General features: G+C 45.5%; 1 protein-coding gene across 1 annotated transcript; it reads right to left on the bottom strand.

Annotated features, from left to right (window-relative positions):
- Positions 1–9571: 9571 nt before the first annotated feature.
- LOC139367436 (cytochrome b-245 chaperone 1) lies at positions 9572–16038 on the bottom strand. The gene is made up of 6 exons (XM_071105640.1): positions 15862–16038; positions 15337–15424; positions 15123–15164; positions 12611–12781; positions 10874–11018; positions 9572–10659 (listed from the first exon to the last, which is right to left on the bottom strand). Exons 2-6 carry the CDS (start codon positions 15422–15424, stop codon positions 10494–10496), a joined length of 612 nt encoding a protein of 203 aa, XP_070961741.1. The 5' UTR covers positions 15862–16038; the 3' UTR covers positions 9572–10493.
- Between the last annotated feature and the right edge of the window lie 760 nt (positions 16039–16798).

Here is a 16798-nt window from a genome sequence, read left to right as displayed (position 1 = left end):
AGAGAGAGACAGACAGAGAGAGACAGACAGAGACAGACCGAGACAGAGAGACAGACAGATACAGAGAGAAAGACAGAGACAGAGAGACAGAGAGAGACAGAGAATATCTGATCTGATTGGTCAAAAAGACCCAAAATTGGGCAAACGATCAAAATTGGGCTGCCTGTGAAAACACAGTCATTGAACATGATCCTTCATGTTCAATGACTGTGTTTTCACAGGCAGCCCAATTTTGTGATAAGTGTTCTGTCTACCAGATAAAGTACAAAGGTGCATCTCAAAAGTATCTGTGGTCTCTTCATATGAACAGACCACATGGGAGCAAGCAGTGTGAATGAAGAAAAGGAGACAAGGGAAGGAGGAAGACAGAGCTACTTCAGACTATTGACAGGAAGGTGTATGACTCATCTAACCAGGTAGACAATAGATGCTGCTTAACCTATCACACAAACACCTGTCTATCACTCTAACACCAGCCTATCACACAAACACCAGTCTATCACCCTAACACCAGTCTATCACACAAACACCTCTATCACCCTAACACCCGTCTATCACCCTAACACCCGTCTATCACCCTAACACCAGTCTACCACCCTAACACCAGCCTATCACCCTAACACCAGTCTACCACCCTAACACCAGTCTATCACACTAACACCAGCCTATCACCCTAACACCAGCCTATCACCCTAACACCTGTCTATCACCCTAACACCAGTCTATCACCCTAACACCAGCCTATCACCCTAACACCAGTATATCACCCTAACACCACCCAATCACCCTAACACCAGCCTTATCACCCTAACACCAGCCTAACACCCTAACACCAGCCTATCACCCTAACACAAGCCTTATCACCCTAACACCAGTCTATCACCCTAACACCAGCCTATCACCCTAACACCAGCCTATCACCCTAACACCAGCCTATCACCCTAACACCAGCCTATCACCCTAACACCAGCCTATCACCCTAACACCAGCCTATCACCCTAACAACTGTCTATCACCCTAACACCAGCCTATCACCCTAACACCAGCATTATCACCCTAACACCAGCCTTATCACCCTAACACCAGCCTATCACCCTAACACCAGCCTATCACCCTAACACCAGTCTATCACCCTAACACCAGTCTATCACCCTAACACCAGCCTATCACCCTAACACCAGCCTATCTCCCTAACACCAGTCTATCACCCTAACACCAGTCTGTCACCCTAACAACAGTCTATCACCCTAACAGCAGCCTATCGCCAGTCTTTCAACCTCACACCAGTCGATCACCCTAACACCAGTCTATCACCCTAACACCAGCCTATCTCCCTAACACCAGTCTATCACCCTAACACCAGTCTATCACCCTAACAGTAGCCTATTGCTAGTCTTTCACCCTCACACCAGTCTATCACCCTAACACCAGTCTATCACCCTAACACCAGTGTATCACCCTAACACCAGCATATCACCCTAACACCAGTCATTCACCCTAACAGCAGCCTATCACCCTAACACCAGTCTATCACCCTAACAGCAGCCTATCACCCTAACACCAGTCTATCACCCTAACACCAGTCTATCAACCTAACACCAGGCTATCACACTAACACCAGTCTATAAACATAACAGCAGCCTATCGCCAGTTTATCACCCTATCACCAGTCTATCAACCTACCACCAGTCTACCACCCTAACACCAGCCTATCACCCTAACACCAGTCTATCACCCTAACACCAGTCTATCACCCTAACACCAGCCTATCACCACAACAGCAGCCTATCACATTGACAGCAGTCTATCACCCTAACAGCAGCCTATCACCCTAACACCAGTCTATCACACAAACACCAGTCTATCACCCTAACACCAGTCTATCACCCTAACACCAGTCTATCACCCTAACACCAGCCTATCACCCTAACACCAGTCTATCACCCTAACACCAGTCTATCACCCTAACACCAGCCTATAAACCTAACACCAGTCTATCACCCGAACAGCAGCCTATCGCCAGTCTATCACCCTAACACCAGTCTATCACCCTAACACCAGCCTATCACCCTAACACCAGCCTATCACCCTAACACCAGTCTATCACCCTAACACCAGCCTATCACCCTAACACCAGTCTATCACCCTAACACCAGTCTATCACCCTAACACCAGCCTATCACCCTAACACCAGCCTATCACCCTAACACCAGCCTATCGCCAGTCTATCACCCTAACACCAGTCTATCACCCTAACACCAGCCTATCACCAGCCTATCACCCTAACACCAGTCTATCACCCTAAAACCAGTCTATCACCAGCCTATCACCCTAACACCAGTATATCACCCTAACACCAGCCTATCACCCTATCACCAGCCTATCAGCCTAACACCAGTCTATCACCCTAACACCAGTCTATCACCCTAACACCAGTCTATCACCAGCCTATCACCGTAACACCAGTCTATCACCCTAACACCAGTCTATCACCAGTCTATCACCCTAACACCAGCCTATCACCCTAACACCAGCCTATCACCCTAACACCAGTCTATCACCAGCCTATCACCCTAACACCAGTCTATCACCAGTCTATCACCCTAACACCAGCCTATCACCCTAACATCAGCCTATCACCCTAACACCAGTTTATCACCAGCCTATCACCCTAACACCAGTCTATCACCAGCCTATCACCCTAACACCAGCCTATCACCAGCCTATCACCCTAACACCAGCCTATCACCCTATCACCCTAACATCAGCCACCCATGCTCTCATCAGCAGAAACATATCGATATCCTTCAGACAATGAATCTATTCCTCCCACTCTGCCATCATTAATTATCCCCCATTTTGTTTTCTTTCTCCACAAACTGCCGGGTGAGTTAGTCATCTGATTTTAAAGTTTACATCTCTGAATTTCATAAATATATTTAAGTGTTTGGGTTGAATTATGTGTTAAATTAATGGTCCTTTTCTTCTCATCTTCCTTGCCCTTAAAAATATTTACCTCTCCCTCTTTCCTCCATCCTCCCTTCAATCTCTCTCAACCTGTTTCTGTCGTGCTCTCTACCCCCGCTCTTCACCCTTTCACACTCTTCTTCACTTCCCTCCCTCTCTTCCCTCCCTCCTCCTACCTCTCTCAACCTGCTGCTGCTGTCCATTTGATCCCTACGGTTTCTTCTCTTTCTCAAACAGCCTTGTTTATAGCAGTGAGGGGTTCAGGGCCTCATCAGACCACAGAGAAGGAAGGGTGATCGTCGTTCAACACAACGACACGAGTCTCTTCCACGGCACCCACTCTGAGATTGTAGAGTTGGCTGTGGTGTAATGTGGTTAGCCAACTTCCTCTCGTCAAGGCAGGAGGGAAAATGCCTGTCAGTCCTCCACCTCACCTCACGGTGCCACTTGGATAAATCTGGTTATGTATCTGGCGAAGTGGAGGTGAATTTACATGGGAGGAAAATGACTGATCCGGTGTAACATCATGTATGGCTTGACTCTCGTCTCCCTCTCTTTTATCCTTCTTCCTTTGTATCTCCCTTCATAAAGCAGTGGCACACTGACACTCCAGATCCCAGCGGTTCAGTTTCACGTTCTGCTCCATCTCATCTGTCACTCTGAAGGTGTTAGAGAAGGCACACAGCAAACCGTTCTGACCCTCTCTTTCTTTAGTTTTCCATCCACCGCCTCCCTGTCATACATGGCTTTTATCTCTTTGAATAATAAAGGACTTGGGTCAGAGAAGGTACACAGCAGTCCCTCTCCCAGACCTTTCAGGGCTCACCCTCTCTTTTCCTCCCCCTTAGCAGAGAATACATTAGATGTCATAGATACTCAATTGGCGGGTCTGATCCGAACCCAGAACGGGGTCAAAACGGAACACAGGTCCCAAATAAATAATAATAATAATAATAAATATATACTGTATTGTTTGTTTTTTTACTGAGGTCGGGCTTTGACCTCTGGTATCATATAAACACACATAAGACATGAAATAATGTTCAGAATGCAGTAAATTTGGCACCTAGGAAATGTGTGTGACCGGACCTTCTCATATAGTACTTGAGTACCCCGGCTCTATTTCATAATAAAAATACTTTGGTTACGTGTATTCTGAAGGTTTGTCACATGAAACACAGAACTCAATTCCATGAGATGTGAAAGAAAATAAATATCCATAGTCCAGGAAAGAGACAAGAGGAGTTTCAGCAACTAGGAGAGGCGGATAAATCCAGAGCAGGATAGAGAGAAAAGGGAGAGTGAGACAGGGACAGAGAGAGAGACGGGGACAGAGACAGAGGGAGAGAGAGAGACGGGGACTGGGACAGAGGGAGAGAGATGGGGACAGGGACCGGGACAGAGGGAGAGACGGGGACTGGGACAGAGAGAGAGACGGGGACTGGGACAGAGAGAGAGACAGGGACAGAGACAGAGGGAGAGAGAGAGACGGGGACTGGGACAGAGGGAGAGAGATGGGGACAGGGACCGGGACAGAGGGAGCGAGACAGGGACAGGGACATAGACCCGGGACAGAGGGAGAGAGACAGGGACAGAGAGAGAGACGGGGACAGGGACATAGACACGGGACAGAAGGAGAGAGACAGGGACAGAGGGAGGGAGACAGGGACCCGGACAGAGGGAGAGGGACAGGGACAGACGGAGAGAGACAGGGACCGCCTTTAAAAGTGTGTTTTTTCCCGCAACTACATTAAGGACGTTGTGCATTGACTGGGCATGGCTGTTTATCTCCCTGTGCCACTCGCAATTAGAAAGCGCCTCAAGATGACAAGCTGACCAATTGAATAGGTCAACTATTATTCTATAGGTTTGTCTGCTGTTGATTTGCTGAGGAAATAATCATGTGTCTTCTGGATGATCATGGACAGAGTTCTGAATAAGAATCACAGTGTTATACATTGGTTTCCCCACGTCTTCCTGTCAGACATTAGATTAGTGCTGGGGGCTGTAGAGAGAACAGTCACATTGCAGCAGAGAGGCCAGGGGTGTATGAATCCACCTCAGCAGTGTGATCGATTGGGGAGGGAACCAAAAAGACGCCAAAAGCCATTTACATTTAAATTAGGTTGGGCCAAATACACCTAGGATGGCGGAGGGGGAAGGGGACAGATGGGGGAGAGTGCTGGGGGGTTTAGGATGACATTGTTTTTCTCCAGCTGTTGAGGAGCCGAGAGAGAGAGAGAGAGAGAGATGATAAGGTGACATAAATTAATATTGCGAAAGACTATGGGATATGACCAGAAATGATTGAGGCACCAGAAAATAAACAATGGTGAAAAATACAAATGAACGATTCCCAGAGACACACACACAAACTGATGATGGAGCACTAGCAAATGAACGATTCCCAGAGACACAAACTGATGATGGAGCACTAGCAAATGAAAGATTCCCAGAAACACAAACTGATGATGGAGCACTAGCAAATGCACGATTCCCAGAAACACAAACTGATGATGGAGCACTAGCAAATGAACAACGCTCAAAGATGGTAAAACACACACGTTAGCAAACAGATAAGAAACATTCAGACATTTCCTTCGGGAGCCGTTTTCTGTAGTGTTCAACGTGGTTAAAAAGCGCAAACAGTCCTATCAATGAATAACCAAATGAATTACAAAGTTTGCTTTGCTGAGGTCCACAGTCGAGACAAGAATAGCGAATGGGAGGAATCTGGTATGAAATGATCACTTCATTCTATTGCCCTGCTGGCTAAACAGTAATGAGATTCATTCACGTGGTGCAATCAAAGCCGCATTCACAGAACATCTCACAGAAAATACTGAAGGTATTAAGGTGAACTATGAACCTACCGTCAAGACCATATTTAAAATCACAAAAAAAACTAAACGAATGAGAAGTTTTACTCTTCACATGTAATATGTTTTAGTGTTTCTTCCATACGTTTTACAAAGTCATTGATACTGAACTACTGTACAAAACAGTTTCAGCTTATTTACATGAATATCAAATCTGTTTCATGAATATTAAAGGGGATATTTAAACACAGCTAGGAGGAAGTGTTGTCTTTGGTTTAGAAGAGTCTTGCTACAGCCAGTGTGTCAGCTATTGTGTGAAATAGAAAAAGGGGTCCCTCATTGCATTGTGGGATTTCTATGAAGCTTGAATACGTCTTGACTTCAAAACTAAAAGGTAATTCATGACACAGGATAACGCAGAAAAAAGTGTCTGTGTGTGTATATATATATATAATATGTATAAAACCTTACCTTCTATAATATTTTCTTACCTTGTCTATGTGAAGGTGCCAGTGCTCGTCTTGCTGTGTCTTGGCCAGAGTGCTGTTGACGCGTGAGAAGAAGGTGGGCTCAGTGAGGTACAGAAGAGGTGGGTCCAGGTCAAAGGTCGTTGCTACCACTGCCTGGATACGACCACGCACCTCCCTGGAGGGTGGAAGTAGTCAACCAATCCCCAAATCAAAATCAACCAATGAAACAGTCAGTCTATCTATTAAAGAAAATTGCATTTATACAGGGGCTTCTTGTAAATGTGCTGAACAGTAACCTGGGCCTGTAAATTGTATTTATACAGGGGCTTCTTGTAAATGTGCTGAACAGTAATCTGGGCCTGTAAATTGTATTTATACAGGGGCTTCTTGTAAATGTGCTGAACAGTAACCCGGGCCTGTAAATTGTATTTATACAGGGGCTTCTTGTAAATGTGCTGAACAGTAACCTGGGCCTGTAAATTGTATTTATACAGGGGCTTCTTGTAAATGTGCTGAACAGTAACCCGGGCCTGTAAATTGTATTTATACAGGGGCTTCTTGTAAATGTGCTGAACAGTAACCTGGGCCTGTAAATTGTATTTATACAGGGGCTTCTTGTAAATGTGCTGAACAGTAACCCGGGCCTGTAAATTGTATTTATACAGGGGCTTCTTGTAAATGTGCTGAACAGTAACCTGGGCCTGTAAATTGTATTTATACAGGGGCTTCTTGTAAATGTGCTGAACAGTAACCTGGGCCTGTAAATTGTATTTATACAGGGGCTTCTTGTAAATGTGCTGAACAGTAACCTGGGCCTGTAAATTGTATTTATACAGGGGCTTCTTGTAAATGTGCTGAACAGTAACCCGGGCCTGTAAATTGTATTTATACAGGGGCTTCTTGTAAATGTGCTGAACAGTAACCTGGGCCTGTAAATTGTATTCACAGACACGCACAAACAATTGAAATGCGATGGAAACCAATTGAACTGTTTTTTATTTGTAATATTCTGTCAATTTAACCATAAAAGTAATTTTATGTGAACTACATCAAGACCCACAGACTTTTACCTGCAACAAGTCAATTTGATGGAAACACATATCTGGTTGGAAAATGAGCTTTTTGTGTTTTATGCATATTTTAGAATATTTGCGTTAAAATCTGTTGCAAATTGAATGGAAACCTAACTACACATACAAACACACCAACCTGTTGAGTCGGACGTCCTCTTCAGAGAATACATCCATTATCTGCTCCCTAAAGTGCCTGTCACCAGCCGCCACCAACCACCAGCCAGCCAGAGAGAACAGAACAGGGATATTAGCATCTATTACCATCCGGTAACACAGACAGCACAGTGCACAATTACCCAAGAGGCCATGACAGAGAAGCTATCCAAACAGAGCAGGATAAAGAAGCAGGCAGATTGCTAGGCAGGAGATGCCACTGTTGTGGAAACCAGATGGAGCGAGTGACATCATTAATAGTTAGGTTAGTTAGGGGACGGAGAGAGCGAGAGACATCATTAATAGTTAGGTTAGTTAGGGGACGGAGAGAGCGAGAGACCTGTAGATGTTGTGGAAGCCAGATGGAGCAAGGGACATCATTAATAGCTAGGTTAGTTAGGGGACGGAGAGAGCGAGAGACCTGTAGATGTTGTGGAAGCCAGATGGAGCGAGTGACATCATTAATAGCTAGGTTAGTTAGGGGACGGAGAGAGCGAGAGACATCATTAATAGTTAGGTTAGTTAGGGGACGGAGAGAGCGAGAGACATCATTAATAGCTAGGTTAGTTAGGGTACGGAGAGAGCGAGAGACCTGTAGATGTTGTGGAAGCCAGATGGAGCGAGTGACATCATTAATAGCTAGGTTAGTTAGGGGACAGAGAGAGCGAGAGACATCATTAATAGCTAGGTTAGTTAGGGGACGGAGAGAGCGAGAGACATCATTAATAGCTAGGTTAGTTAGGGGACGGAGAGAGCGAGAGACATCATTAATAGTTAGGTTAGTTAGGGGACGGAGAGATCGAGAGACATCATTAATAGTTAGGTTAGTTAGGGGACGGAGAGAGCGAGAGACATCATTAATAGCTAGGTTAGTTAGGGGACGGAGAGAGCGAGAGACATCATTAATAGCTAGGTTAGTTAGGGGACGGAGAGAGCGAGAGACATCATTAATAGCTAGGTTAGTTAGGGGACGGAGAGAGCGAGAGACATCATTAATAGCTAGGTTAGTTAGGGGACGGAGAGAGCGAGAGACCTGTAGAGACCTGAGACCTGCTTCCCCATCGACAGAGCCCCAGAGTGCAGGTCCAGGACGGAAGCCTGGCGAGGCCAAAAAGAGAATGAGAAAACAAACTATTAGGACTTATTTCAGTCTACCTCTCTGTCCTTTACTTGTTATTGTTGTTCTGTCAGCTACCCAGGGATACTCTGCTCTCTCTCACTAATCAGTAAAAAAAATAATAATAATAATAAATGTGCCCTGCTGCTTCCACTCCCCTCACAACAGTATCTTAACAGGCCATGAACAACAGGTCTACATAGGGTGGAGGGGAGAAAGGACGGAGAGGGGTCAACCAAGTAGCCATGAACGATAGGATTACACAGTAACTACATCAGCCCATCGGAACTGAACTTTGGATATTGAGCTCAGAGAACTATAGTTGAACCACCCTGACCTCTAGTGGAGACAGAGGAATGGTACAACTGGAGTCTGAGCAACAGTCTTCATCCTAGCTCTTCCCTGGTCCTGTTTCAGTTCAAATATTTCTTACTAAAAGTAGATACTCACCCTCCATCTGAACCAGCCCCCTCTCTGCCAACCTAAAAGAGTAGATAGATACGTGACAGAGAGATAGAGAGAGAGGGGTGGGGGGGTGGGGGGTAGGAGGTGAGGGATTCTGAACTGAGGGCCATGGCCTCCTCCCTGGTCACTGAGTTGTCTGTATGAGGAGTGCATCCTGTGTGGAAAAAAAGAGTATCTTACATCAGCTGCAACATCCCAGTAGAAACTTCCGCCTGCCTGTTCATCTTTGTTCAAATCACCACTAGAGGGAAGCCAATGCACAGGAATGGCAGAGCAGTTACAGTGGCAATAAGAAGTATGTGAACCCTTTGGAATTACCTGGATTTCTGCAGAAATTGGTCATCAAATTTGATCAAATCTTTATCTAAGTCTAAGGGGGGGGGGGGGGGGGTGGTGAGTTCATAGCTAGTCCTAGTATCAACTTTCAAATGTGTTAGTAGCAAACTTGATAACGGATAAAGGCTTCTTCCATGGTTGACCAGCGAATCATTTATAGAACACAAATTATTTCATGATTATCAAAAAGCTCATTTAATTCCCTTTAATTAGATTTTTTTTACAAAAAAAATGCACAAATAAATGTATGAAAGTTTTTTTTTAAAAAAGGTAAATCAGTACCTGCAGTCATCCAGCAGGAACTGGACACACAAAAAAATGTTTAAACTTACAAATCTCTCATTCATCGTCTTTCTTTCAAGCAACACAAGGCATCATCACTCACCTTCCTCTCATAAACAGACACAGTAGTTATTACCGTCCATATGCAATGTAATACAGAATTCCTGTCAAATATACACATTATTACTAACACATTACAGTCTATGGACAGGAATGTTACCTGAGACAATCTGTAGCGTTCTCTATGAATATTAAACCATGGTAGATTAGATTAAGATGTTTTGTTTTCAAGATGTTTCGTCCTTCCCGGATTCTGTTCGGCCCTAGCAATAAGACCTATGAATGCTGACAGACACATGAACATGCAAGTATTGACATTCATAAATATTCTTAACTGATCCCTGGAAATTCTTCATGCTTGATTATAGTTTACGGTCACATGCATTCAGATGGATGGTTGTAGTGAGCAGAGTCATGCTCTTGGGTGGTCTCAAACACACCAATGTGTTGCCTATCCTGTTGGCATGTTGGAAGTTTTGAGTTTTTCCACACAAATACTGATTACATTGAAATAAAAAGGCACTGTAACTATAAGGATAGGTGTGTAACGCAGATACTATACAGTAATGATAATTGTTTTTTTTTAAGAACAGGCCAGACACCAAACTATGATTTAGTTTAAATCTTCTGTGGAAAATGACCACTCAAGAGAGTATTTCAGGCCATTTACAGTATCAGGGATAATACTACGAAATGCTGTAAAATATGTTTGTGTGCATTTCAAGTCCACAGTGGCTTCCTCTCCTCATCACTACTGCACTGAGGGTTCAAAGTCCCCCTCTTCTTCTGAGTCAGTGCTGGGGTCCAGGTCATCTTCCTCATCTTCCTCATCTTCCTCTTCCTCCTGCTCCCAGCGACACTGGAGCTCCTCCAGACCCAGGAAACGCTTGAGCAACGAAGCCACCGCCTCCACATCACTGACAAAGAGGGAGAAATAAAATAATCAAACAACGAGTTGTGATCAAGAATAGACAGTGCGGCTGATTATACTTCTGCTCCATACCCTTCTTGGAATATTCTACAATATTCTCCTATCCTGGGAAACCTGTGTTCTGATCATTTAACACAGCATCTTCCATGTTAGATCTATTACAAGACCCTATCACTTCCCCCTCCAGAACCCAGTTGTACCTGCGTCCCCCCATGGTGGCGCTCTGTGTGAGGGGGTAGGAGAAACCGGTTGTCAGCCGCAGCACCAGCAGGTAACCCTTTCCCAGGTAGCGCACCTTCTCCTCCTGAACACACACGGCACGCAGGTGCCTCATGTCCAGCACCACTGAAAGATAGAGACAGGATGAGGGGATGGGAGGGAGAGAAGGGCAGGGGAAGGGACAGTGGCGGGAGGAGGCGGAGGAGATGGGAAGAGGCAGGGAGGGAAAAGGGAGGAGGGAGATGGGAGGAGGGAGATGGGAGGAGGGGAATGGGAAGAGGCGGGAGGAAGTGGAGGGGATGGGACAGCGGCAGAGGGGATGGGGAGGGGATGGAAGGAGACAGGAGGAGGGGATGGAAAGAGACGGAAGGAGATGGGGGAGGGGTTGGGAGGAAACGGGAGGAGGGGATGGGAGGGAGACGGGAAGAGGGGGAGGGGATGGGATGGAGACGGGATGAAGGGGAAGAGATGAAGACGGGAGGAAGGGGGATGGGATGGAGATGGAAGGAGGGGGAGGGGACGGAGGCAGGAGGAGGCGGAGGGGATCGGACGGAGGTGGCAGAGGGAATGGGAGGAAGACGGTAGGGAGACAGGAGGGGATGGGAGGAAGCGGGAGAGACGGAAGGGGATGGGACGGAGACAGGAGGAGGGGTAAGAGATGGAGAAGGGAGGAGGGCACGGAGACAGGAGGGGGGGAGGGGACGGAAACGGGAGGAGGGGGAAGAGATGGAGACAGGAGGAGGGGGAGGGGATAGAGACGGGAGGAGGGGGAAGAGATGGAGATGGAGACAGGAGGAGGGGGAGGGGATGGAGACGGGAGGAGGGGGAAGAGATGGAGATGGAGAAAGGAGGAGGCGGAGGCGGGAGGAGAGGGAAGGAGGGGACAGAGACGGGAGGAGGGGGAGGGGATGGAGACGGGAGGAGGGGGAAGAGATGGAGATGGAGACAGGAGGAGGAGGAGGGGATGGAGACGGGAGGAGGGGGAAGAGATGGAGACAGGAGGAGGGGGAGGGGATGGAGACGGGAGGAGGGGGAAGAGATGGAGATGGAGACAGGAGGAGGCGGAGGGGGCGGAGGCGGGAGGAGGGGGAAGAGATGGAGATGGAGACAGGAGGAGGGGGAGGGGACAGAGACGGGAGGAGAGGGAAGGAGGGGACGGAGACGGGAGGAGGGGATGTGACAGATGGGAGGAGGGGATGGGAGGAAGACGGGAGGAAGATGGGAGGAGGGGGAGGGGATGGGAAGAGACAGAAGCAGGAGGGAGACAGGAGGGTATGGGAGGTAGACAGGAGGGAGTCGGGAGGAAGTGGGAGAGACAGAAGGGAATGGGAGGGAGACCGGAGTGGATGGAACAGAGACGGGACGGAGACAGGACGGGAGGAGGGGATGGAGATGGGAGGGGGGGGGAGGGGATGGGATGGAGGCGGAAGCAGGGGGAAGAGATGGAGATGGGAGGAGGGGATGGGACAGAAATGGGAGTAGGGGGAGGGGATGGAGATGGGAGGAGGGGTTGGGAGGGAGACGGGAAGAGTGGAAGGGGGATGGGAGGGAGACGGGAAGAGAGAGGGCGAGTTTGTGAAGCAAAATTCCTATTGCTCTCCAAGACCAGGGTTGAAGACCTCTGGGTTTACCAGATCTGAAAACTCATCCCATCATCCTACACATATTGTTAAAGGAGAGTGATAGTACAGGACACATTACGTGATGATGTTCCTCACCTTTCTCCTGGCCTCTCCTCCACATGGTGAGAATCAGAGTGTAGAGACTGAAGGTCTTCAGCTCTATCACATTCTTGGTTTTATCAAACACTGCCTCCTCCCACTCCTCCATGTTCTGCATGGCCACGAACAGACAGCCCGTCACGTAGAACAGCTTCCACAGGACACTGTCTGGAAAGACAAGAAAACAGAGGGGTGAGAGACAGGCAGGAAATCTGTCTTAATTGTGTCAATGATGACTGGCCTAGGTAAAAGACTGTTTCTGTATTCAACTAAAGCAGTGACAGGCTGACACTGTAAATTGTGTTATATCTGAGCTGTAGTATGGTGATGCCTGTAAATTGGGTTATATCTGAGCTGTAGTATGGTGATGCCTGTAAATTGGGTTATATCTGAGCTGTAGTATGGTGATGCCTGTAAATTGGGTTATACCTGAGCTGTAGTATGGTGATGCCTGTAAATTGGGTTATATCTTATCTGTAGTATGGTGATGCCTGTAAATTGGGTTATATCTGATCTGTAGTATGGTGATGCCTGTAAATTGGGTTATATCTGAGCTGTAGTATGGTGATGCCTGTAAATTGGGTTATATCTGAGCTGTAGTATGGTGATGCCTGTAAATTGGGTTATATCTGAGCTGTAGTATGGTGATGCCTGTAAATTGGGTTATACCTGAGCTGTAGTATGGTGATGCCTGTAAATTGGGTTATATCTTATCTGTAGTATGGTGATGCCTGTAAATTGGGTTATATCTGATCTGTAGTATGGTGATGCCTGTAAATTGGGTTATATCTGAGCTGTAGTATGGTGATGCCTGTAAATTGGGTTATACCTGAGCTGTAGTATGGTGATGCCTGTAAATTGGGTTATATCTGAGCTGTAGTATGGTGATGCCTGTAAATTGGGTTATATCTGAGCTGTAGTATGGTGATGCCTGTAAATTGGGTTATATCTGAGCTGTAGTATGGTGATGCCTGTAAATTGGGTTATATCTGAGCTGTAGTATGGTGATGCCTGTAAATTGGGTTATATCTGATCTGTAGTATGGTGATGCCTGTAAATTGGGTTATATCTGAGCTGTAGTATGGTGATGCCTGTAAATTGGGTTATATCTGAGCTGTAGTATTGTGATGCCTGTAAATTGGGTTATATCTGAGCTGTAGTATGGTGATGCCTGTAAATTGGGTTATATCTGAGCTGTAGTATGGTGATGCCTGTAAATTGGGTTATATCTGATCTGTAGTATGGTGATGCCTGTAAATTGGGTTATATCTGAGCTGTAGTATGGTGATGCCTGTAAATTGGGTTATATCTGAGCTGTAGTATGGTGATGCCTGTAAATTGGGTTATACCTGAGCTGTAGTATGGTGATGCCTGTAAATTGGGTTATATCTGAGCTGTAGTATGGTGATGCCTGTAAATTGGGTTATATCTGAGCTGGAGTATGGTGATGCCTGTAAATTGGGTTATATCTGAGCTGTAGTATGGTGATGCCTGTAAATTGGGTTATACCTGAGCTGTAGTATGGTGATGCATGTAAATTGGGTTATACCTGAGCTGTAGTATGGTGATGCCTGTAAATTGGGTTATACCTGAGCTGTAGTATGGTGATGCCTGTAAATTGGGTTATATCTGATCTGTAGTATGGTGATGCCTGTAAATTGGGTTATATCTGAGCTGTAGTATGGTGATGCCTGTAAATTGGGTTATACCTGAGCTGTAGTATGGTGATGCCTGTAAATTGGGTTATATCTGAGCTGTAGTATGGTGATGCCTGTAAATTGGGTTATATCTGAGCTGTAGTATGGTGATGCCTGTAAATTGGGTTATATCTGAGCTGTAGTATGGTGATGCCTGTAAATTGGGTTATATCTGAGCTGTAGTATGGTGATGCCTGTAAATTGGGTTATATCTGATCTGTAGTATGGTGATGCCTGTAAATTGGGTTATATCTGAGCTGTAGTATGGTGATGCCTGTAAATTGGGTTATATCTGAGCTGTAGTATTGTGATGCCTGTAAATTGGGTTATATCTGAGCTGTAGTATGGTGATGCCTGTAAATTGGGTTATATCTGAGCTGTAGTATGGTGATGCCTGTAAATTGGGTTATATCTGATCTGTAGTATGGTGATGCCTGTAAATTGGGTTATATCTGAGCTGTAGTATGGTGATGCCTGTAAATTGGGTTATATCTGAGCTGTAGTATGGTGATGCCTGTAAATTGGGTTATACCTGAGCTGTAGTATGGTGATGCCTGTAAATTGGGTTATATCTGAGCTGTAGTATGGTGATGCCTGTAAATTGGGTTATATCTGAGCTGGAGTATGGTGATGCCTGTAAATTGGGTTATATCTGAGCTGTAGTATGGTGATGCCTGTAAATTGGGTTATACCTGAGCTGTAGTATGGTGATGCCTGTAAATTGGGTTATACCTGAGCTGTAGTATGGTGATGCCTGTAAATTGGGTTATACCTGAGCTGTAGTATGGTGATGCCTGTAAATTGGGTTGTACCTGAAGTGTAGTACGCAGCAGCCAGGCCAATGGACGCAATACCTGGTATCAGAAAAATGACCAAATGCTGGGTCACTTTATTTCAATACATTGCATTCAAACAAATAAATAAATAAATATTTACACAGAATGTACACACACACACACACACACACACACACACACACACACACACACACACACACACACACACACACACACACTATCTACCTACCTACAAGCAGTGACCAGGAGCGGATGCCAGGTGACCTTTTCAGATGTAACATGTTGGAATTGTGCTCCTCTACCTGCATATACCCCATCTGCCAGACAGACATTACAGTTGTATACAAGAAGGATAGGCAAAAGCTATGTAATATAGAAGAACCGTTGCTTACACTTGAATATCTATGATAGGTCAGTGGTTACTTCAAGGAAACAGGGAGAAGGGAGGATGTCTGTCAGGAGCAGGGCTTTTTGTACTTCAGATCTGCTTCCACATTCCCTCATCTCTAACTATTTCCCGGTTCAAACATCCGGCATTGCATTCATCCGTAACCATACCTTATTATTAATATTAAACCTACATCTCCAGCGGGTGTGTTTTTTTGTTGTTGTTGTGCCAAAGCCCCTAAAAGACAATCCTACCCCAGAGCATCAAAGAACCGTATGGTAGACTATTTACGATCACTCATAATCTCGCCTATATGATACTTTGAATTAAATAATGTGTATCCATACCTATTAATTGTTGTCTTACCTTACACTCTTCAACGAAATTCCCGAAAATGATACGCACGGGAAACAATGTAACAAATCGGATTGATGATAGTGAAATTTACATTTACAATTTTTAGAGAAGTTTCAATTCATTTCATTTTACAGCAACAACACACGGTGGGTGGGGTGTTGCTTCCTTCCGGGGTAAGTCTTCACTGATTGGATGATGACATGAGCAGTTTAACGTTGTTGCAATGAGGGGATTCGATTAGTGTTTCGCGGGTGCCCGGGTAGGCGTGTCTGGCACCGGGTGAAAGATGATTGTATTCGTTTTGGAGCTGAGCTGCCTCCCGGGCGTGAGCCAGGTGCCCCGTTCAAAGTGAAGGGGAAATAAACCCATAACAAAATGTACGTAATTAATCACGTGGAGTAATGAGTAGGATTATGTGTTTTCTGGTGCAAAATGTATTGCTTATGATAAAAAAAACTATTTGACTGCCATCTCAGTGAAACTAGTTTGAAAATTCTAACATATATTTTATGGAAAATATACGTATCTTCCCGAACAGTGCACCATGCTGTCGTGTTGACAACATGACTGAGCAGGGGAGATTACTGTTCCATTTGAGACGGGCGCTCCCAAAGACAGTACAGTATGAAGATAGGCTAAAACTGCTTCTCCAATCACACTTGTAGGGGACGTTGGTAAACTGAACTCTTGCGTCGGTCATCTACACGTTTAACAGTCGTCTCAGGCCAAAGTGCGCATGTGCAGGCCTTCCAACTCAAAGGCACTCTTTTATAAAATGTTGTTTTCGACAAAAAAAATGAAAACGTGTAAGTGTATTACTTTCACGAGACCCGAGTAATAACATGTTCAACTATTTAAGACATTGGCTCGAATCTAGGTCGTGCCTTTAGATTTTGAGAAAATTAACTAAGGAATATTTTTTTTCTCTCATTGATTTGTCAAAGGC

This window comes from Oncorhynchus clarkii, chromosome 16 (genome assembly GCF_045791955.1).
Source record: "Oncorhynchus clarkii lewisi isolate Uvic-CL-2024 chromosome 16, UVic_Ocla_1.0, whole genome shotgun sequence".
In the NCBI taxonomy this organism is placed as follows: Eukaryota; Metazoa; Chordata; class Actinopteri; order Salmoniformes; family Salmonidae; genus Oncorhynchus; species Oncorhynchus clarkii.
This window is presented reverse-complemented; position numbering and strand designations above follow the sequence as displayed.

Bases quoted from the DNA above. Each gene is read 5' to 3' on its own strand.
- LOC139367436 (XM_071105640.1), bottom strand. From the start codon at position 15,424: ATGGGGTATATGCAGGTAGAGGAGCACAATTCCAACATGTTACATCTG. The intron at 15,165-15,336 runs GTAGGTAGATAG...TTCTGATACCAG, and splicing joins CTCCTGGTCACTGCTTGTAG to GTATTGCGTCCATTGGCCTG. The intron at 10,660-10,873 runs GTACAACTGGGT...CCTCTTTGTCAG, and splicing joins GCCACCATGGGGGGACGCAG to TGATGTGGAGGCGGTGGCTT.